The 22,068-nt window shown below is 41.6% G+C and overlaps 1 protein-coding gene across 1 annotated transcript in view; it reads left to right on the top strand.

The window, feature by feature from the left end:
- Positions 1 to 702: 702 nt before the first annotated feature.
- Positions 703 to 22,068, top strand: part of LASP1 (LIM and SH3 protein 1) — a 1,019,750-nt gene continuing 998,384 nt past the window's right edge. The window contains exon 1 of the mRNA XM_044088315.1: positions 703 to 949. Coding sequence (XP_043944250.1) covers positions 881 to 949 — 69 coding nt within the window. The 5' untranslated portion in view covers positions 703 to 880. The remainder of the gene's footprint in view (positions 950 to 22,068) is intronic.

Below are 22,068 nucleotides of genomic sequence, written 5' to 3'. Positions count from 1 at the left end.
TACCATATATATATATATACATTTTTATCTTTGTCCAGAAATCATTCACATTATACCCAAAACATATCCAACTTCTCCCTCTGTGTTTAATCCTTTGTACCTACCAACCTGTCTTAACCTTATATCTTGACATAAGTCATACCTACAAATAGTACTAGCTATGTTCTAGGTTTTGCTGTCAAGATGTAACAAATTTGTATGTTCTTATATATACTACATTTTGTTTACTTTATTGATTATTGTAACGTGTGCACGAACATTTACTGTTACCCATGGAGCTTTTCTCCCCGGGCCTCTGCTGAAAAAGGACTTGTGTAAATAAAATAAAATCTTTCAGTAAAAATTCTAAGATTCTGATAGGTGAGTGAACTGATCACTTGGAAAGTTGAGAGGTAAATGGATTTGCATATTGTATTAATGTACATTTTTCAAGTTGTAAAACTTTTGAAATTATCATATGTAACTTCATTTAATGACTTAAACTCACACTACTGTACGAAAGAATTACACAGGAGAGAATACCAGCTACAGATACAATTAAACAGGCAATCATGAACGACGTTAGAAAAACAGAACTCCACCATCCTAAGTTAGCACCGTCCACGGCGCGCACTCGCAGTTGCCTATACTGCATGGCCCCTCCCGGGGTACGTGGCGCGCGCTCCCGCGGCGCCCCGCCCCCTTCGACCCCGCCCCCTTTCGGAATCTTCGGCAGGAGCTCCCACTCGAGGGCGGTAGTAGTAGTTCTATCAACGGCGCGAGAAGGTACTTGGATTGTTACTGTGGGCACCCGCGAGGAGCAGGAGTACAGTACAGAGGTACTACCGGGGGACGGTGCAGCAGGACTGGTACAGGAAGCACTACAGCGTGAGCGGCAACCATGAATCCCAGCTGTGCTCGTTGTAACAAAATCGTGTACCCCACCGAGAAGGTGAATTGCCTGGACAAGGTAAGGCAGTGAGGAGAGCTCGGGTTGAGCAGAGGGCGGAGTCGCGCACATATCGTTTGGGAGCCTGGGGCCCCAGCTACGTTCCAGCTGGAGCCTCAGGGCTGGGGGGGTTAGCGATCGGTCGGTCGGTAGTGATGGGGTCTGGGCCCTGGTCATATCCATGTCTCTTCAGATTGCGCTTCCGATTTGGTGGCAGAGGGTGGGGCAGCTATATCATGGAAAGAGAGAGGAAGAGCGTTGCTCCAACTGCCCCAGCTGTGGCATTTGTAGGATTCGGGTAGCTCCACCGCTGACTGTAGCGCAGGCCCCGAGATTCCCCAAACGGGGACGGTGGGGGTTCCCGCCGATCTTGTACCCAGGATTGATGCAGAACTTGATGTACTTGGGGGTGCTTCTCCTAACAGAATAGTTTCCAGATGTTTATGTGGTAATGCACTCCCATTTTTGGTGTAAACTTACAGGGTTACTGTACTAAGGGGTAGTGTACTTGTACACATAGAGTTTGCATTTGTAAAACAAGCTGCGCCTGGGAATGAACCTATAATGTTACAGGGAACTGCAGACTGTGTTTTTTGCCAGTATCAGTTAAGTTTCCTCACCCATTCAGTTTTTCTTGGGGAAGCCCCTTTACCTTCTGTGCTTTGCATACAATTCTAGACTCATGTAGGCTGTCCCTGGGTTAGCCCACCTGTCAATTCAAGATCTTACTAGTCTTGCTGGGCGCTGCTAATAGCTGGGTTTGTTGACGTTTTGCAGACGTGTACTTTATAGAGTCCTTGTTTTGCACTTTGTTCAGAAGTTTAAATGCAAGCAGTAACTGCTTGGTTGCTTTTGGGGTGTGGCTTGGATGGTCCAAAGTAGCAGATTTTTTCAGTGTGACTTGTAGACACAGGGATGACTAAGCCGTCATATACCACTTACTTAGAAGAGGCGATAAATAGATTTAGTGCTAACTGCAGACCATTTTAGACATTTTGAAGTCCTGCTTTCTAGTTTTTTGTGTCAGTAGCTTGTACAGTTAGAGTACTTGCATAGTATCGGTATATACCTTTGTTTTTTTAGTCATGTGTATGTTTGAATATGCATATAGATTTATCCACAGACATAATTCTTGTTTGCTTACATGTCTATAAACATATAATTATAGCTGCATATGAAAATATTATTTCATTATGTTTTAATGCGTCAGTGATCTGGTCTGAAGGCGATTTCTTTTCAGCCATGACACAACTAAGCTAACTGTATAAAAGACACAGGATGCCTAAGCCCCAGGGTGTCTTGCTTCAGATGTTTTCCCAGTTGAGACAGTGGACATATTCACAACATCCAGAAGTACAGTGAACATTAACATTGAGCAAGAGCCTAATTTGGCTGAATGGCTGTTTTTCTTTCTTTGTATACTTTGAAAGTTTGTAAATGGTCTTTTAAACCTTCTTGCGTTTCCACTTTTGAGATACAATGTTCACCTTTGTAGTGCTGTGAAAAGATATTTTGAGCAGTTTGTTTATGTGCATGCTGAAGTCTAGTGCCTCTTTTAATTTGACTGTTAATTTGTAGTAAATGAAACAAATGGTGCACATTTAACAGGGGTGCTTACATACAGGGAACCTGTGTGTGTGTTTGGTGCTGCTGTAGTAATGAAACACGTCTCCGCTGCTTGTTTAAAAATGGTACTTCACCTGTCACAAAGTAAAATTCAGGTTGCATTTATGGCCATGGTTCACAAGTTGCAATTTTTATCACATATTCTTGCCTGGGTAATGGGAGTAACAAATCTACATGTTGAGGCAGTCTGTAATTAGTATTTAGACTGATAACAATGAATAACTGCAAAAGTAGATGTAAGGGAAAAATGTATCTTGTAAAATGCTGTTGGTCTTCTCCCTTAAATCTTTTATGGAGCAGGCAGCAAATAATTCCAACTTTTTTATTTTTTTCCATATGGTGAGAATATTTGTGGTGGGTGTTCTTCTGTTAGCAAATGTAGATTTGCACTTTTTGCTTTGCATGATTGTGTTCTGTCCTTTTGACAGAAGTGGTGTTTTTAGAATTAGGCATTCTTTCATTCAGTGCAGCTAAGACTTGTTTTCTGAAAGTGCATTCATGTAAAAATCTGTGTTTTGATACTTTGTGTGTGGATGCAGAATGTAATGAATTTTCTGTAATTTTGTATGTGCTGCAAGACAGAATCTTTTTACACTGAGTGGTTTCTGCAAGTTTTGTACTTTACTGTCTAGAGTTAATAGTGAGGCTAGGGAGATCAAGCAGAAAATTCTTTTCTATCATGTCATACTGCCTGTCCTTCATTCAGATAAGCTATTGGCAGCACCTTTCATTTGCTAGTCACACACACACTGAGTGGTTTGGGCCACCTTGTGAAAAGTGGTAGCTCACACTTCGCTACATTGGGTTGTTTTGAAGACGTGTTGCACCATTAACTATGTCCATTTTCTTGCAACAATGCTGCGCCTGTCTGTCACACCTACTAGCACCTTTACGTAATTTTTGTCTCCAAGGTTTAATTTTCTTTTTCACACAGGAAGGTCAGAGTGTTGCTACCAGGTAAACAAAGCTTACACTTTGTGCTACCAGAATCTGAAATTATGTTTATAAAAGAATTTGTGTGTACACACAGCTTAAAACCATTGTGAAGCCTTTCCTTAAACACCCCCAGGCCACTTAAGATAGCTTTTCATTGACTTTTAAGTCTTCATATTTTCTCCTGCAGATTAAAATTCCATGCGACTCTAAGGCTTCTTGTATTTGTTTGTTCGATTTACAAAACTAATTACACGTAAACCTGTCTTTGTGTGGTTGTGTAAGTTTCCACCTGGTAGTTGGTTTTGGGGGACCATTTTTTTTTTTTTTTTTTTAGCTTATGGTGGCATGTTTCATGAGTTGTGTTGTCCAAAACTAAAATTGTCTTACATAGTCAGTTAAACACAACTGGTGTAAAAAGACAGGAGAGCGAGAAAAAAGGAGCAGTTGTGCAGTTACTGTATGGTTAATTCTGTAGTGTTTTGATACATGCAGTTGCAGTAATGTGAAATGTTCAGAAATAGAATCCATGTTATATATGTGTACCCCTTTTTTAAAAAGATGGTTCTAGATGTGCCTTATTCACATGATTGGGACCATTGTGAATGTTTCTTTTTTATCTTTAATCTTGGTTTTACCATTGTATTCCAGCACCAGACAGATACTGACATGTTTTATTGTATGTATAATGATAAAGTGTAATATAGTATCCTAACTTTGAGCTGTTGTGAGGCCGAAGTTGTACATGCTGTAAGCCAGTAAACACTAACTGCTCACAGCAGTGGTAAGTACAGTAGATAAGAGCTTATTTTAATGAGATTTGAAAACTGAAATCCTTGCGACTTCAGAAAGTTTTATATTTTTTCAGTGTCACAAACAGTAACTGGAACAGCCATTAAGTGTTTTAGAACATGTACTGTTATCTTGTCTATGCAGAGAATAGATGTTGTACCTCTGATGTGAGAGACCATACTATCTGTATGTTACCCAAGAAGCAGTATTGAGAGACTTCTCAGGCAATGTGATGTTTTCGGATCATACTGTGTAAGTAAGTTGCAGTGTTGTAGAATGAAACACAAATCTTCTGATCAGCTAAAATAAGTGTTATAAGTAGCTATGCCTACATCCTGGGTTGGGAGTGGACCAAGGTGGTAGCTGTAAGAGTCCCGGTCAGATTTGTTTGGCTGGAGTCCTTCGTCCCTTGTTACTTTCATATAGATCTGCACATGTGGTAGCGCAGCTAAGTGTGGTTGGCATTACTGTGGTCAGACATGTACTACCCCACTGCTGGTCAGTGTACTTAGACTTTCTATGGACTTTCTTTGAAAATGTGCATGTATTTTGTTTTGGTAAAACTGATTTTTGCTGGCTGGTCTGTTGCCTTCATGAGGTACTGTGTACTTTTCTGTATGTTTGCTGGATTATCGTATGCTGGTCAGTGTAACTGTTGATCAGTAATGTACTAATCTCATATATTTTTGGTGAAACAGAAGGTAAATGGATTCCTTGTAGTGTGCTCCAGTAAGGTTGTGTAACAGAGAAATTTGGAAGCTTTCTCAGTTTCTCTGCTATTGTAAGATTTTGAGGTTTGTCTGTGTATGTATACAGACGTGGGGGGTGGAGAGTGCAGGTGGCCCCCATGGGGAAAAACACACATGACACCGTTTGCATCTTTCCTTCACATGGATGGGACTGGGATTAAATTAACAGGCAATCTACAAAATAGTGCTTAGTTGTAGCTTGTACTGTTGACATTTGTAATGTGTTTGTGCAGTATTTTACATTTAATTGATAAATAATTTGCATAGTATGTTGTTGTCTTTTGGCTTTTCCCGGTTAGGGGTCGTCACTGCGGAACTCCGGTCCGCTAATGATTGGCAGTAGATTTTTACGTGCCGAGTTGCCGGCCTTGACACACAACCTTCAACGAAGATACGCCCATTCACGCATGTCTCCACACAGAAGATGCTCTGGCTGAGAATCGAACAGGACAACGTCTTACTGTGAGGCGTAGTATACAAATTTAAAATCTGTAAAGCAGTAAAATTATTAGTTAATTTTTTTTTTTTTTTGCTTTGTATTTATAGGATTGAAATATCTTTTCATAAGTAATTGTTTACTCTTGTAATTTGCAAGTGCTTACTATTGTATTGCTTTGCCTAAGGCCTGGGTTGTGCTTAAGAGGGGTTACTGGATTATTGTACTTCTGGTTAACGGGTATTGATAAAAGTAAGTGACTGTGCTGCCATTGTGTAGAACTTTTGGAGAACCATGCATTTTACCCAAACAGTGATTATAACAGACAGCGAAGATAAATGCAGAGGATACGTTTTCATACAAAAAATGTGAAGCTACCATCTCTCTTAATTTTGTAGGTTGAATCAGATTCATACCGTGGTCGTCTTGTAAGCAGTCCTGCTTGTAGTTTTCAGCTTTTAGATGCAATTATTTTTAACAAAGTAAAGCACATAACTGTTTCCAGTTGTGGCCATGAGTAATTATCTGAGTTTCGGAATTGTCTTGAATGTAGCCTGTTCACAACTCCTTTAAATAATTTTTTGTCCGGACAGCTTGTCGAATCCAGAGAGATGCAGCAGTAGAACATAGGAAGTTACGTTCTGTTGTACAGGCAGCGAGTGAGGCACAAATCTCTGCATTAGATGGTAGGTGAGCTGTAGCTGCTGTGTGAAATGCAGGTGAGACCTAATAGTGTCAGTACAGCCTGCAGTTGAGGCCACAGTTGTCTAGGTTTAGCTACAGCTGTTGCGTACAATATGTGAGAGGCATCAGTTGCCCCCTCATAGTGCACCTGAAGCCTCGTGAGTCTGTGTGTACTGTGGGTGAGGCCACAACTGTGTGCACCGCCCATGGATGAGGCGAAGACTGTTGTAGTGCTTATTTGATGACTGGAAAAGTCTGAGCCAATGGCCTTTTTCAGCCGAGGCCCAGCTAGAAAAGCTCCACAACAGATTCCAAAGAATATAAACCATAGTTGATGAGTATTTATATACAAGGGGAGAGAACCCTACAACAGATTAAATGTTGGGGAGAAAGACTTCACAAAAAACACACACAAAGGCATTTTACAGCATCTGCTAAGAAATTTAAATATGTGGAAAGAAATCCCTATAGCACATAAAAACACAAACAGATTGAAGTGTATTTACAGAAGTATTGCTAAGATAAAGTGCAGTCAATAATACAAATTGTGAGGATGGAATGAGTGGTTCCATGTCAGTTTCTGATGGTTGGGATTGTATTTTTTTAGTGGAGAACGTAGGCAACAACAAGGGTCTCAATTGAAGACTGGAAGTTGGCTAAAGGAAGTGCTTGTTTTCCACAGGCGTGGAGTAACTTTCATGACTTACAGATAGGAAATAGCTCAGTTTCCCTTCTTAGAAGGGTTGTGGTCATTCGCTATCTTGTATTTTGCATTATTGAGGGATGATCAGTGGGTACTTTGGGTGCCAGTAACTGCGACAATGTGATGTTCATAGTAAAGGGTGGTGAATTTGTATTTTGGTTTGTTTTGGACTCTGTAGGTGACTTCTCATTTCCTGATATCATTTGTCTGTCTCTGGATCACACTTCTGAGTGATGACTGCTTCTTCGTTTCTGATTGTTTGAAAGATGATATCTTGATTTTCAGTTTGGGAGCTGATTGCCCAGTTCGTATTTTGAGTTTGTCAGGTTATTACACCAGTTCTGTGTACATGACTACAATCTTTCTGTCTTATTCTGTGTGCTAAAGTAGATTCTTGGATAAAGACCACATTGGTTTTAGCATTGCTTAACACTGTGATGTAATTTTTGAAATATGCATGTTTTCATAGAGTAGGGTCTGTTGACAAGTCATTAACAACATGTTAATTTGTATAAGTGCACTTTCTTTAAGGCATGATTGTTGATAACGTATTCTATTCTGATGGCGTTAGTAAATTGCAGAAGCTCAGATTAAGTGATTGAGGGCTTTAGGTGTTCAGTTTAATCCTGATTATGTTGCTAAAATACCTGGCTTCCGGCTGATAGGTGGCTTCTTTCTGTTGTTCAGTAATTAAGTTTGAATTGAGTCATACACGTTTAATAATCCTCTCTATTTATGCTAATTAAATTAGTCAGATTAAGTAGAGAAAGGGACTCGAAGGGAAGTAATGTTAAAGAACAGCTGTTTACTTATGGATGACAGACTGGGTGTTCGTTTGTTTTCATTCCCTTCCTTCATATGGACACAAGAGTGTCTTATGTTGTGTAGTCTCTGCAAGCCAGTCCTGGCTTCCAGGACAGCCAGCTCACTTTGGACACTTGACACTGTTTGCTCTATCTTGGTAGTTTAGCATTTAAATGTCCCTAAACTTAATACTCCATTTTGTTTTAGGGGATCATGCATTAGGTTGTGTTGTGGCTAATGGTACTCCCCAACTTTATGAGGAGGTTTCCTGTGTCCTTGCTGTTAATGTTATAATACATTATGAACCCCCCCCAAGCAACCTAACAGAATAGGCCACAATTGTGTCTGTTGCCTATAATACTTGAGTTGCTGAAGCTGTTTTGATTCAATGATCAGCTTCTGCCTTTATACAGATTTTGGTTGTACTCTGGCACAGGTGTTATCGACCTAGTCTCGTGGGATAGTGGTAGGTAGGGTGTGGAGTGCCTAAATGCCACAAGGTTGATTAGGGGTGGAATGTAAATGACCAGGATCATTGCAAATAATTTGTGTTGACATTTCTGAAAGGCAAATGAGTTAGTTAGGCTTTTATTTACCTTGTTTACTTCAGCATATTTACTATTGGAAGGACCAAGTGAGATAGATGGGTGAGGAAGGTAGGCAAAGGACGTCTCTGCATAGGAAGCGGCAAGACCTCTATATAAGGTGCCTGTTGAAATTCCAGTGACAGTAATTGCAATTCTTAGAAAAGTAGAACTGAAAGTGTGAATTTGGGGAAGAGATAACAAATGGTAGGACTGAGGTGACTGCATTTTTTTCTGTTTTTTAGTCCGTCGTCTACCCCCCCCCCCCCCAACCTTTGGCATACATGCAGTATGGAGAGAGTGGCACCATCCCTTGACCAGGTAGTCCTGGCTGCCCCCTGATAGGGGCCTAACTGTAACTGAATTTTTTGCCATCCAAATATGGCACAATGCAATGGCAGCCCTTAATGTCCCTGTATGTTCTGATGCCATTGCATGGGGCTGGATGTGCAGTGACAGTAACCTTGATCACATGCTACACTCTGGGCTCATAAAAGTGGCTACATCTTCTGCAACCCCCCCCCCAACCTGGTGTCCTCTCTGTGAGCTCCAGCCTCTGCCTGTGATGCCCAGCACATGCTTCTCGAGCTAGACACACATCCTGACTGCAGTGCTACTAAGTTCCCAAGTTGCTTATTGATATCGGCTCACCTTGGTCATGGTCATGGCTTTTATTCCTTTATGTTGTGTTGTGTCATGGAGTTTCCCTCTCCATGCTGGGGTACATCAGTCTTGGAGGTAGTATACAGAGGTTGCAGTAGTGTACCCCCCCCCCCACCAGTTCAGAGGGGATGAGTAGGGCATTGCCTCCCTGCAAAAATGTTTTTTAAATATAAAAAACTATCAGGACCCAAGGGAACAAGCCACATTCTGGTTTGGGGTAGACATTTGTTTAGAAAGTTGGTACATTGTGTGCAGTTCTACAGTCTTCACCTTCACAAAGACATAGACAATGTAAAGCCGGTACAGAGGAGTGCGGATGCAAACCTGGAAGTGATCCAGAGCCTAAAATTATGCAAGATGGCAGCTCTAAGAAGATTTTCAGGGTGCATTTTTCAAGAAAAAGGCTGTGGGTAATTGGAACCAGCTACCTGAAGTGCTGGTAATTGGACTCTGAAGAAGTGGCTAGATTCATAAATTCATAGCACCTGTATAAATCCGCTCTTATACCAGGTGGGGGAAAGCAAAATAAGTTGTACACTAAGTGGGAGCTGTAGTTTGTCTAGAAAGTATGAAACTGGGCAGATTTGTGCATCACATAGTCGCCATTTTGTATTGTGTGGTGAAAGGAATGACTGTTGTCAAAGCATAACATGGTATTACTGGCTACTGACTCATTTAACAAAAATTCTCTAATTCAAATTATGCCGGGAAACTTTTATTTCAAATTCTCAGGTTAATACAGCTTTTCTGTTCTGTTCTTATTGATTGCTATTTCTGTTCTAATCATTAGTGTTAAAAGGTTAGCTTTATTAAAATTAAATATTAAAGTTATTTTAAAGAACACTTTGAGTAGTTTTACGGATTATTTTATTTATTTTAGTTTACATTTATTGACTGGGCTAGTCCAACTGGATATATGTCCATTTTCAGCAGAGGCCCGGGGAGAAAATCTCCACATGCAAGCATTTGTAATTATGGTGTACATTATTTCCTTTTATATGATTTTTGGTTTTGATGTCTTATGTAATAAAATTTATTTGTTTGAAAAACAAAACTGCACTAGTGTGATAATGTTGTCGTGCTTAAAGGTTGTGGACTGTGGTGTATGTGTGGGAGGTGGCCCTTTAACAGGTGTTTGGTCCCTGTAACTGACTTTTACCCCGTTCTAACCACAAGCACTAAAACAATGCTTTTGCGTTCATGTTCAGTCCATTTAAAGCCAGTCATCCTGTGTGCCGTTGACTGTAAGAGGCACAGGTCACCTTCTTTAGTTTCATTGTAAAGTCACCACAGTATTTTTAGCCACTAGCTGTGGAGGATTGCAGTTTTTGTGTAAAATACCCTAATGGTTGAGTGGATCCTGCAGATGTCTCCAGAGTAGCTGTTTTATGTGTTAATAACTGAAAATATGTTTGTATGTGTGGATTTTTTGCAAAAAACTTTTTTATATTGATGTAAGCTGCAAACAAGGGGTTTCCTGAAGCTGCACTGGTATAAGGTGGATGAGTTTAAACTTCCTGCATTCTTTCTTTCCCCTGATGCTGAACTCCCACTTTTTACATATAAAATCCCAACCAGTGGTTTCTGTTCTGTAGTGTCATTGATTTCAGGTGTTTTTTTTTTTTTTTTTTTTTTTTTTTTTTTTGAGGGTGAAATATCCCCACATGGAGTTGCAGGGGAACTGTAATTAATCTACCTGAAGGCTCTGTAGCTTGAGACTCTATACAAGGAAAGTTAAAAAGAATTGCAGAGTCTGGGTCTTCTTTACTTGTACAGGGTGCAGGAACACATACCATGCACACTGCTCTCCAACCTGCTATTTTTAGTGTTGGCTTTTGTTTTTATTTTGCACAAAGGTTTGGTTCTGTTTATTTTTTCTTGAAATGCTCTACTTGTTAATTATGGAAATGCCTTTTATTTCCTCTAATCCATTGCTGATTAGGAGTACTTCTGATTTCTTTTTATAGAAACGTGCATCAGCAATCAACTGTAAACCTCCGTGCCTGCTTCCTTTGAGTTGTACTCTGCCATACTGCTTGGCCTGCGAATTTCATGCACAGGGCTTTTATTGACTTGTCTTCTTGTTGGAGTATTTTAGGAAGTGCCTTGCAGAAAACTGATAATTTATAATTTTCAGTAAACGTTTTGTTTCTGTTGGCCTATTGTATGTATGTATTTATTTATTTATTAACTGGATGAGCGTGTGAAGTGTCCCTTTTCAGTGGTGACCCAAAAGAATTGTCTGGTTAAGTGAGGCACTCAGACTCACACAGCAGGCAAGTAGAAAAAGAAGGAATCGAACCCTGGACTACATTAAGCGGCTGTATAACACTTCATAGCCTTAACCTTCTCCATTAACTGCCTTTGATATTCTGTGTTCTCAACTTCTTTGTTGGCTTTTATGATTCTCATTTAATTCATGACATCCAAATTTAATCTGAGTTCAAAGTAGATGCTGTCTGTGCATTGATGAAATCACCCCCTATCCTTTTGTAGTTTTGGTGAGAACACACCTAGTATTATGACATTTATTCTATACATCGGCCAGAATAGTCCTCGATCTTCTTTTGACAGCTTTGTTTTGTGAGGTGCATTCCAGCTGCTACACTGGGGAAAGATTATATCTACAAAATTTATTCACTTGTTTGATGCAGATTCTTTTATGCAACTTGAATACTCCACCTCAACTGCAAACCATGTTAACTGCATCTTGTATTTCCAGTGTTGTAAAGTTCAGATTATACTATTCGCCAGTTCCAGAGCAGTTGATTTATGAATGTTTTGAACCACACCAAAAAAAAAACAAAAATGATAAATATAATGAAACCACAGAAACGGCAAGCAAACAGATTTATGAATGTTTGTTTTTCAGAATTCTTTGTAGGCTCATGAAAGATGTGGGGACTTCTGTAATGTCTCACTGATGTGAAAGTTCATTATTGTTGTCCCCGGCCACCTCGAACAACGCATGCATTATCTGAGGCGTGTTTGTCAGACACAAGACAAAGATGCCACAGTACTAGCTTTGCTTTGATCACAGGAGATGCTGTCTGTATTCAGAGTGAGAGTGCTACAGAGCAGCAGGTCTTCTGGGGAGGGGGGTCCTTGATGTGCTGTAGATGCTTCATTCAGGACATTAGCACAGCCCAGGCATTGGTCAGCTGCACCTTGTTTACTGCTGCTTCTGTTTTGCTTTTTTTCCAGTTGAGAATGCAATTTTGTAGGGATTTTTACTGTTATTGGTAGTTCCTTGTATGGTGATTTTCAGTGAATCATGCCAGTCTTCAGAACCTCCTTTTCTCTTGTGTCTGTGTCTGAGTATCAGAGTGCCTTCTGGTACTTGGAAGTAACCATAGGCGTAGCTAGAATTAGGTGGGCAGACACAGTGAAAGAAAAAAATATATTATATGCGTTTGGTAAGGGGCAATGGTGTATGTCCACTCATCAGAATCTTCATACATGTCACTCTGGGTAGTACCACAGTTTGATTGTGCATTTAAACTGCAAAGATGGGGCAGCTTTAGGGTGGCCAGCATTGTCTGTGATTCCATGTTAAACAGATGGATGTCTGATATGTTGAAAAACAGGGACATGACCAGAAGTAGTTCAAATCGGCAGTATTTCTATACCAAGAACTTCCAGTTGTTGACCACAGACAAACATATAGGTGAACGGTCCTTCATTTGTAGGAGATCGTCTAAATGGAGGTGCATAAGTTCTTGGGTCTGGGTAATACCAACTTGACCTTTATTTATTTGTTTTGTTGGTTTGTTTATTTATTTATTTATTTATTGACTGGGAGTGACCGACTGAGCAAAAGCCCCTTTTCAGCGGAAGGCCGGGGAGAAAAGCTCCACAGTAGCACACAAAATTAGTAACAGCAAACAATAACGAAAAAGTATGTATAAGTGTATAAAATACATAATTACTTGCAAATGAATAAAATAATAGTCAGTAACGCAGTCTTCTTTTGCTAGAGGCAGTAACAAGCCTATGTACATTTAATTTTTCCAAGTTTTTTGGGTTTCTATTACCATGACGGGAATGGGCCCCATTCCTAAGTCAAAGTATGATTAAAGTTCATGAAATTAGTATTGTTTCAATCTTTGTCAGCCAGACGTGCTCTTCCCAGCACCCGCAATATACCCAGTAATGATTCCTCCTGCAATTCGTACAGAGTTGCATGGATTGGTAACCTGTCTAAATATGAGTGTATATTCTTTTTATAAGACCTGTTGCTCCCACTACTACTGATACTGTCTGGGTATCTTTCTTCTACGTTGCTCTCGTTTCTGCCTTCAAATCCTGATGGTTCCATGACTTTGTGCCTCTCTGTACGTAGGACACTGTAGTCAGTGGCTGTGGCGATTTCACTGATCAGTGCTACTTTGGTCTTCTTTTCATGGACTACTATATCTGGTTGTTGCGCATCTATCTTTTGAACTGTTGGTAATGGATGATCCCATGTGATCTAGACTTCATCGTTTTCTATGATGCTGTGTGGCTCATGTTTCCACTGTTTTTCAGCTGCTTCAATACCCTAATGTTTACACAATCCCCAGTGCAACAGTCTTGCCACATTATTATGCCTTTCAGTATACAGTCCTTCTGTCATTAGTATGTCACAACCAGCAACGAGGTGTGCAACTGTTTCCAGTTCTGTTTTACAAAACCTTCTACCACATGTTCAGTGGACTTTGTAAACCAACGTGTGTATAGCCCACTATCTTGGGCCACCGGTATTAACCTTTTGTCTTTTGGTTTGAATTCTATATTTCTTGCCTTCTCATCTGATCCTTCACCTTGTATTCTCTTTTCTTTTTTGGCACATTCAGTTGCTGTCTGATTTTTATCTACTTCTGGTTTGATTTCATTCCTGCTTGACATCTTTATGCTTCTGCTAGACTAAGCAGGGAAGTCACCTTAGATTTATTCTCCTCATGTTTCAAAACTTTCATTGTGTTTGGGTCCTGTGAGGTCAGCAGATGTGTGCAGTCTCACCATTTTAAATCTGTGCATGTAATTGATTTCAAGGAGGCCCATACCTCCTTCGGAATGGGGAATATCTAATCTTGGTTTGCATCGATTTTTATAAATCGTTTGTTGAGCATGAAGCATCCTTCTTGTTTTCCTATCTGATCTGTCCAACATGTTTTGGGACCAGTCAGTCATTCCAAAACTAAGTTAAGGCAGGAAGAGCAAATTGGTTTATAGCCTGAAGTTCCTAGATGTCAACGTTGTTTACAGGATTAATTTAAGTCTTCTAAAATATTCCTTACTAAGTTTTAATCGCATTTGTTAATGTTTTATTGTTAATCCTTCATCAGTTCCCAGTTATTTATACAGTCCCTCTTGCTCAAGTTCTTTTGTCGCATTCTTGTCCCAAACCAGTGTTTTCTTGGTGCTGCAGTTTTCCTGCTTTAAAGGTTGCTTTTTCACACTTATCAAGACCAAATATTGTATTCTCACAGCAAGAGGTTCTCCAGTTAATTCTCGGCTTGGGCGCCTTTTGTGCGGAGTCTGCATGTTCTCCCCATGGTCGAGTGAACTTTAAAGACGTGCAGGTTGGTGCGTGCATGAGTGGGGGTGCTGCCTTTTGAAGGTTGGGTGATGGGTTGGCAACTCACCACCATAGAAATCTACTGCTAATCATAAGCTGAGGTGATCAGCTGTGGCGACCCCTAACCGGGAAAAGCCAAAAGATATTACTATCAAGACCAAATAACATTCTTTTATTATCTAAAATTTTTTTGACTACTTGCAGTTGTGCTTTCAGTTCCTCGTCTGATGAGTTACAGTTTTTTAAATCTACAAAGAGAAGATGAGAAGCCCTTACACTTTGTTGTTTTCTAGGAGCCAAGTTATAGCCATGTCCTAATCTCTTAAGTAGACAGTTTAATGGGTTAAGGGCAGGTCAGAATAGCAGAGGTTACAGGGAGTCACCCTGGACTATCCTCACTTTAGATTTCTGTCCCTAGAATAATAATGTGTCCTTTATCATGGCTTAATTGCAAAGTGGTCTGCCACTGTTTCATGGTCACTGTAATGTAGTTGATCAGTGTAGGGTGTATCTTATACATTTTAAGCACTTTTTATCCATGAATGTGGGATACTGTCAAATGTGGTGTTTTTTTGTTTTTTTTTTTTGTCAATCCATGCCATACTTAGATTCTTCCCCTTTTTACAGTTATCCATTATAGGTTCATAGGTAGGTACTAGGCTATCGGCTCAAGGGTCTAAGTAAGCCTAGCCAACAAGGTTCCCTGGCTTAACCACCAAAGAAAGTTATTTTCCTGTGCCACTGTTGAGCAGAGCCACAGAAGGGATCCCCAGGGTGTATTTCCTATTTCCCATCCACTCATCAAGATTCTTCTTGAAGAGTGCTAATTATGAACTTTGCTTGACATAGATGGGTAGCTTGTTCCAGAGTATGGGAAGTCTGTGGGACAGTAATCTATTACTCCAGCATGTCCTGTTTATTGTGGTGACAGGGTTTAGGTCCCTAGAGCATGCAGCTCGGAGGAGTTGGGATTTCTTTAGGTGTAGCATGTCCAACAGCTTTGGGTTTGACATAGCTTTATATGTTAGGCAGAGATCACCTCGGAGTAAACGATATGCTACAGAGTAAAGCTGGAGTTTTTTGAGACTGTCAGTATAGGGCATCTGTTTGAGGCCAGTAACCTTTGTGAGGTACTTCTGTGGCCTTTCCAGCTGCTGCAGATGTCTTGTGAGATGCATTCCAAAAGGGTGTTGTACTCTATATAATGGGTCTGATGAGTGTCGAGTAGAGGGGAACAATGACCTCCTCCTTTTTTCTTGGATGATAACCCTTTTATGATGAGGTGTGCCACATAGAAGGACTTCCTGACTACTGTGGCAATGTGATTATCAAAGGAGAGACTACTGTCCACCTGGGTCCCAAGGTCTCTTATCACACGTTTGGTGTTACGTAGACTGCTGCCTATGTGCTAATTCATGGGTACAGAGTTTTTACGAAAGGGGATGAGAATGCACTTTTTGGCATTGAGCTTGCGGCCATGGCTATTGACACCAGGCATCTGTCTCAGTGAGGCCCTTCTGTAGGATGTCCACATCATTTGGGGACACTACTATGGCTCCTAGTGTGCAGTCATCTGCGAACTTCGTTAGCCAGAGGCATTCTGTGTTGGCCTGTACTTCAGAGAAGTAGGTACCAAAAAGGAGAGGTCCCAGGACTGAACCCTGTGGTACTCCACTTGTCACTGGTTTAAAGTCAGATTTGGAGTCTGCAACTTTTACAGTGTGGGTTCTGTCGGTGAGCCAGTTGTTAACCCATCTTGTGACGTAGGGGTTTAGCTGTAATTCCAGAATGGGGGATGGTGTTGAAAGCCTTGGCGAGGTCAAGATAGGCTGTATGAACCACCTTACCCTCGTCTACGGCTTTGGTGACTGCCTCAAAGAAGTCGATCAGGTTCAGGAGGCACAAACCTGAACTGGGTGGTTGTTACCAATGTCTTTGTTTATGAGTTCCATGATACCTTCCATGGCCTTGCAGACCAGGCTCGTCAGGCTAATAGGCAATAGTTCCCGGGATCAGTGGTGGCTCTCCCTTTGTGGAGTGAGATAACTGTTGCTGTGCGCCATTCAGTGGGCACAAAGCCTGATGTGAGGCTATGATTGAACATGGTGCTTAGGTGGGGAGCCAGTTCGTTCTGAAGTCCGTGTAAAACGCAGCCTGGGATGTTGTCCAGTCCCATGGATTCTGTGTTTTTGGCTTTAGAGAGTGCAGCTTTTACCTGCGTAGTTGTGATTACAGGGACTCTGCATTCTTCCTGTATAGATATGGGCCTTTTAGGGGGTGAGAGGGGGATAAAGTTAGCACTGAACCTATCTGCCAGGATGTTGGCAATATCAGTTGGTTCTGTAATTTTTGTGCCGTTGTGCTGTAACTTGGAGCAAATCTGGGTGTTACTGTTGAGATTCTTGACATCGCTGTAGAATGCTTTGTGGTTGTCCTTAGAATCAGTGTCGATTTTGTTTTCGTAGCTAGCTTTGGAGGCTCTTGCAAGGGATCTCAGCTTCTTACTGAGGCTGACCAGGGAGCTCCTCCACTCATGGGATTTTACTCTCTTTTGCCACAGTTTCTTCCTTCTGTTGTAAAATTCGTTTATGGCACCATCAGATTGGCTTCCTTTTTTGGAGGGTAGCGTCTTGGTTCTGTTTGGGATAGCACTGTCCATGCACTCGTGTAAATGCTTATAGAGTGCATTTGTTTAGGATTCTGCAGTCGTATCTGTATTGTCCATCTGCATGGGTGCCATGAAGTTTGCCACTTGTGTCTTAAGAATGAAGTTGGCTTTGGAGAAATTTTTGCCGTAGTTTCCTTACTGGGGGGTGGGGGTGGGATGTGGCTATCTAGGGTGATTTATCTTATGGTCTGATTGGCCCAACGAGGAGTTGACTTCAGGTGTGGAACACCGGTCACTCATGTTGATAATGACTAGGTCTAGGATATTGCTGCCCCTGGTGGGGGTGTGGATAAGTTGATCCAGGGCATTGGAATTTATGAATTCCAGAAAGCGTTGAGTGAAGGGGTTGGTACATGAGTAGTTTTCCCAGTTAATGGTGGGGTAGTTGAAATCACCCATTATTAGGGTGTTTGGTTGAACCCTAATATTTTCCAGTATATCAAGAAAAGAGGAGTGGGAATTCTGGGGCATGGTGGGGGATCTGTAGCAAGCTGCAATTTGGATTGCAGTTTTGCCCAGAGTTAGTTGCACTTGGATAATCTCGGATGCATTATGGTGAGCAACTAGCCTGGAGGTGTGGATATCCTTAATGAATATGGACACGCCTCCGGCTTTAGTGTTCCGGTCCAGGTTACATGGCCAAAAAGTTTGGTATGACTTATAGCCTGGTAGTGCAGGGGTGCACTGCACATGTATCGATGGTCTCCATTTTTATCGATGGTCTCCATTTTAAGGAGTGCCTCGAGTGAGTGCATTTTGAGATTTAGACTTCTAACATTGAGTAGCATTACCCTCAGTTTTTGCTTGCCTGTTCCTGTTACGGTGGTGAATTTATTTGAACCTTGTCTAAAAAAGGCACTATAGGGGCAGCAAGAGCCTTAGCCAGTGTCCGGAATCCCTAGGGTGACAGGTGCAGGCCATCTCTGACAAAGCATCGTGGTCTGTCGACCATGTCGTCCCAGGCAGACAGATACTGGATCCCTTTAGAATGACACCAGAAGCTTGGCCAATTGTTGAAGTCAATCATTTTGTCCTTGTACTGCGGTATCATTCTGGGTGATAGCAGAATGCTACTCGGGGCTAGGGTCATACCTGCCTGGGCTACAGGATTGGAGAGCCCTTCCATGTCTATTGTCATGCAGTCCAGGGAGGTACGTCTCAGGTCGTTCACACCAACATGGTCATTGACGGAGTCCCATTTGTACTTGTTGTGGAGTGCCCTGAGTGCGTGGGTTATGTGGCGGATCCTGGCACTCGACAGGCAGCTGACAATAACCTTCTCCTTGTTTAGCCTGGTGAGTGGGACATCAATGTGCCTGAGTATAGAGTCACCTATGACTAGTGTGTTGGGTACGTTGTTTTGTCTTATGGGCTGTGGTTGAGTGGCACACTGAATCTGTGGGCTGTGTGTCGTGTGGGTTGTGTTGGGGGTGGAGGTTGCTTACGTTTCTGCTTTGGAGGTCTTTATTGCTTGAGCCGATTTATTATTGAGAGCCTCCACGAATGTGTTTGTGTGTGGATTTTGTTGGTGTAGATTTAGTGGGACTATGTGATGAGTGTGCAAGTGTTTACCGTCTCCTCTTGAATGTCAAGTTCAGTCTTTGTTGGAGAGAGCTTTACCTCCAGTTTGGCTAGATAAGTGCATCTCTCACATGTTTTAGTGTTGGGTGGTAGGAGGAGAGGGTTGTCTCTGTACATGAGGCAATTGCTACATTGTCCCAAGATGCCCAGATTCATCAGATAAGACAGGAGAGAACACTGGGAGCTGACCCTTGGACATGCTTGAATAAAAAAACTATTTTCCTCTAGATAAGTGAGGAAAGTTAGTACAAGAGCTGTTTTTCACTAAGCAAATGAGGAATGTAAGTACAAAAACTGTTTTCCTCTAGGTAATAAGGAAGGTTGAGTGCTTTATTAATTTGTAGTTTATTTAGTGCTTACAGCAAGTTCAGAACAAGTGCTAAAACTAAGAGTCTGTATCTGGACTAGACTAGTTACAGGAAAGAAACAAGTGCAAATGCAGGCTTTTAAATCAGAAAGTTGAGAGATATGGAAAAACTGCCCAAACGGCCAATAACTACAATTTAGACATGTGGAAACTGGAACCAAGGATTTTCAACATGTTGACAAGCAAATGGGGGAGCCCAGATATAGACCTTTTTGCCTCCTGCAGAACTATTAATTGGAACAAGTTTGCGCAAGGACTCCCCACAGACAAGCTTGGAAAGTGGATGCTCTGTCCTTCAGCTGGAAAAACCTATCAGTTTATGCCTTTCCTTCTCTGCCTCTGCTCTCCAAAGTACTACTAAAGATCAAACAAGACAAACCAAGGATGATTTTGATTGCACCAGTCTAGCCACGCCAACACTTGTACCCCTTCCTGCGCAGTGCGTCACTGTTGGCCCCATGGCACCTGCCTCAGACTCCTACCCTACTGTCTCAGCAGGAGAACCAGATTCTGTACCCTCAGCTTCAAACACTGAACCTAGCAGCCTGGCTAATTACCTAAGCTCTCCTTTACCATCCCTCAGTAAACCAGTGATGAATATCATTTTAGAGGCAAGGATGCCTAGTACTAGAAAATCTTATGCTGAAAAATGGAAAAGATTCTGTGCCTGGAACCAATCTCGAGGGATGAGCACAGCAGTGCCCAATTTACCTCCGATTTTACAATACTTAACTGAGATGCTTCACAAGGGCCTGTCCTTTTCCTCAATAAAAATTCACGCCTCCGCCATTTCAGTTCATTATAACACAGAACCTACCCTCTTCTCTCTTCCACTGCCCAAGCAGTTCCTCAGAGGGGCCAACATTTTAAGACTACCAAGGAGATCTCCAACTCCAGCCTGGGACCTTAACTTTGTATTGGAGAAACTCACCCTTCCTCCTTTCTTGCCAGCTGCTACTGCAGATTTAAAATTCCTTTCTTCCTTTTAGCCATCACTTCAGCAAAAAGGGTATCTGAATTACAGGCCCTCGTGGTAGTGGAGCCTTTCATCATCTTTCATGCGGACAGGGTGTCCCTCAGGACCAGTCTCTCTTTCATGCCAAAGGTGGTATCCAGTGTGGCCTTTAATCAGTCCATTCATTTGCCTACCATCTTTTCTAATCCACAGAACAAAGGGAAACGGATAATGCACTTCGTAGATGTGCGCTTAGATTCTACTTGGACAGGTCTAAACCTCAAAGGAAATCTGAAAAACTGCTGGTGGCATTTGCTGCAGGGACAGAGGGGAAGGCTATTTCAAAGCGAACGGTCTCCAAATGGATAGGCCATTCCATTCACTTTAGCTGTAAGCACCATGGAAAACCTATCCCACAGGGAATCTGATCCCACTCAACCAGGGCTGCTACCTGGAGTTCTGTACATACTTTCACCAAGCATTACCATTTGCCAGTTTTCTCTAAATCTCCAAATCTAGAGCTGGCTTTGCCACTGTAGTTTTGCAGAGCCTTATAGCTGATCCTAATGCTATCTAAATTCCTCTTCCCGTTCTTAGCTTTGGGAATCTACCCAAATGTAATGATTGCAACAGTGAAACATGAAGAACATGGTACAGTTGTGTACACTTACCATAAATGTAGATGTTCAAGTGTGTTCACTGTTGCAGTCCTGGTTACCCTCCCTCCAGCCCCCTGACATCGTTTGGCTATACCTCTTCTCTCCTTTACAATGCAATGGAGATAGAGTGGAGAGCCATTTTACAGAGCCGGTTTGAGAGGTAGCTGGAGAACCAGGCAATGGATGAGGTAGAAAGGTTATGGTCAGATAGTTTGGAGAGGAGGATAGGGTGGGAGACAGTGTCAGAGGCTTGAGAGGTCAGGGAAGAGGCAAGAGACCAATTTGTTGTTATTTCTAGCAAGGGAGATGGAGTGGGAAAAGGGGATTAGTGCAGTAGAGGTACTATGGTTAGGACGAAATCTGTGTTGAGTAGAGGTGAGCATGTTTTCAAGCACTAGATAGTCCATGATTTGTTTGTGCACACATTTTTTGAGTATCTTTGATGGGAGGCATAGTATAGCAATGGGGCAGTAGTTAGCAAAATCAGTAGAGATGCCACCTTTGTGAATAGGTACAACAAATTACTTTTTCCAAAGTGAGGGAACTGGATTTGGATAGAGATCGGTTGAGGAGTATGGATATGGGATGGACTGTGGAGTTTGCAACAAGTCTAAGAAAGAGTGGAGGTAGGTTGTCCACAGAAGAAGTGACGTTTTAAGTACAGTCTTTGATGCTTGGGGTTGCCATACTTTCTTAGAATAAAGCTTCTGTACTGTGGGTTAGAGGCGATAACCTTAGCACAGCATTGTTCGCTTCTTGGGGTGTGAGTAATTGTGTCTAGTTCATTATACTGTGTATCCATTGTTGTGAAACAAAGCACAAGCCTTGTGAAAGTGTTATCTGAAGTGAGAATCAAACTTCTGGTTAATGAAGTGAGTGAGTGGTGTGAGAATTCAGCTTTAAAGTGAAGAGTTTGTTCAGAAGCATCTAATGGTTCTGTGCATGCTTAAAAATAGTTGTCTGATACTACATCCTTTTTGGCTGTCGGACTGGAAGTTTGAAGAGCGTATTTTCAGTTCTGTCCCGTCATAAAAGAATTCACCACCACATAATGAAAGCAAGTTCTGCCTAAAGTTGATTTACTGGAGCTATGCCTGCTTCATGTTATTGAAAGTATAATAAACTCATTAAAAATAGTATTAGGGGAAGCTCTCCCCATTAAAATTAAAAAATTAGTATTGGGGAAGCCCCCCCAAACTTCATTATCAGGGGCCTTGACTCATTAAAGTTCATAGTACCTCAGGATATGTTACTTCATTCAAAGCTCCCATTTCCTCACTTCCCTAATGGATGGAATTCATCGGCCTGCATTTCCTCACTTCCCTAATGGATGAAATTCATCGGCCTGCATTTCCTCACTTCCCTAATGGATGGAA

Source organism: Protopterus annectens, chromosome 11.part0 (genome assembly GCF_019279795.1).
Source record: "Protopterus annectens isolate FY-2018-M chromosome 11.part0, PAN1.0, whole genome shotgun sequence".
NCBI classification, from domain to species: Eukaryota; Metazoa; Chordata; order Ceratodontiformes; family Protopteridae; genus Protopterus; species Protopterus annectens.
Note: the sequence above shows the minus strand (reverse complement) of the source record. Positions and strands in the feature narration are given on the sequence as shown.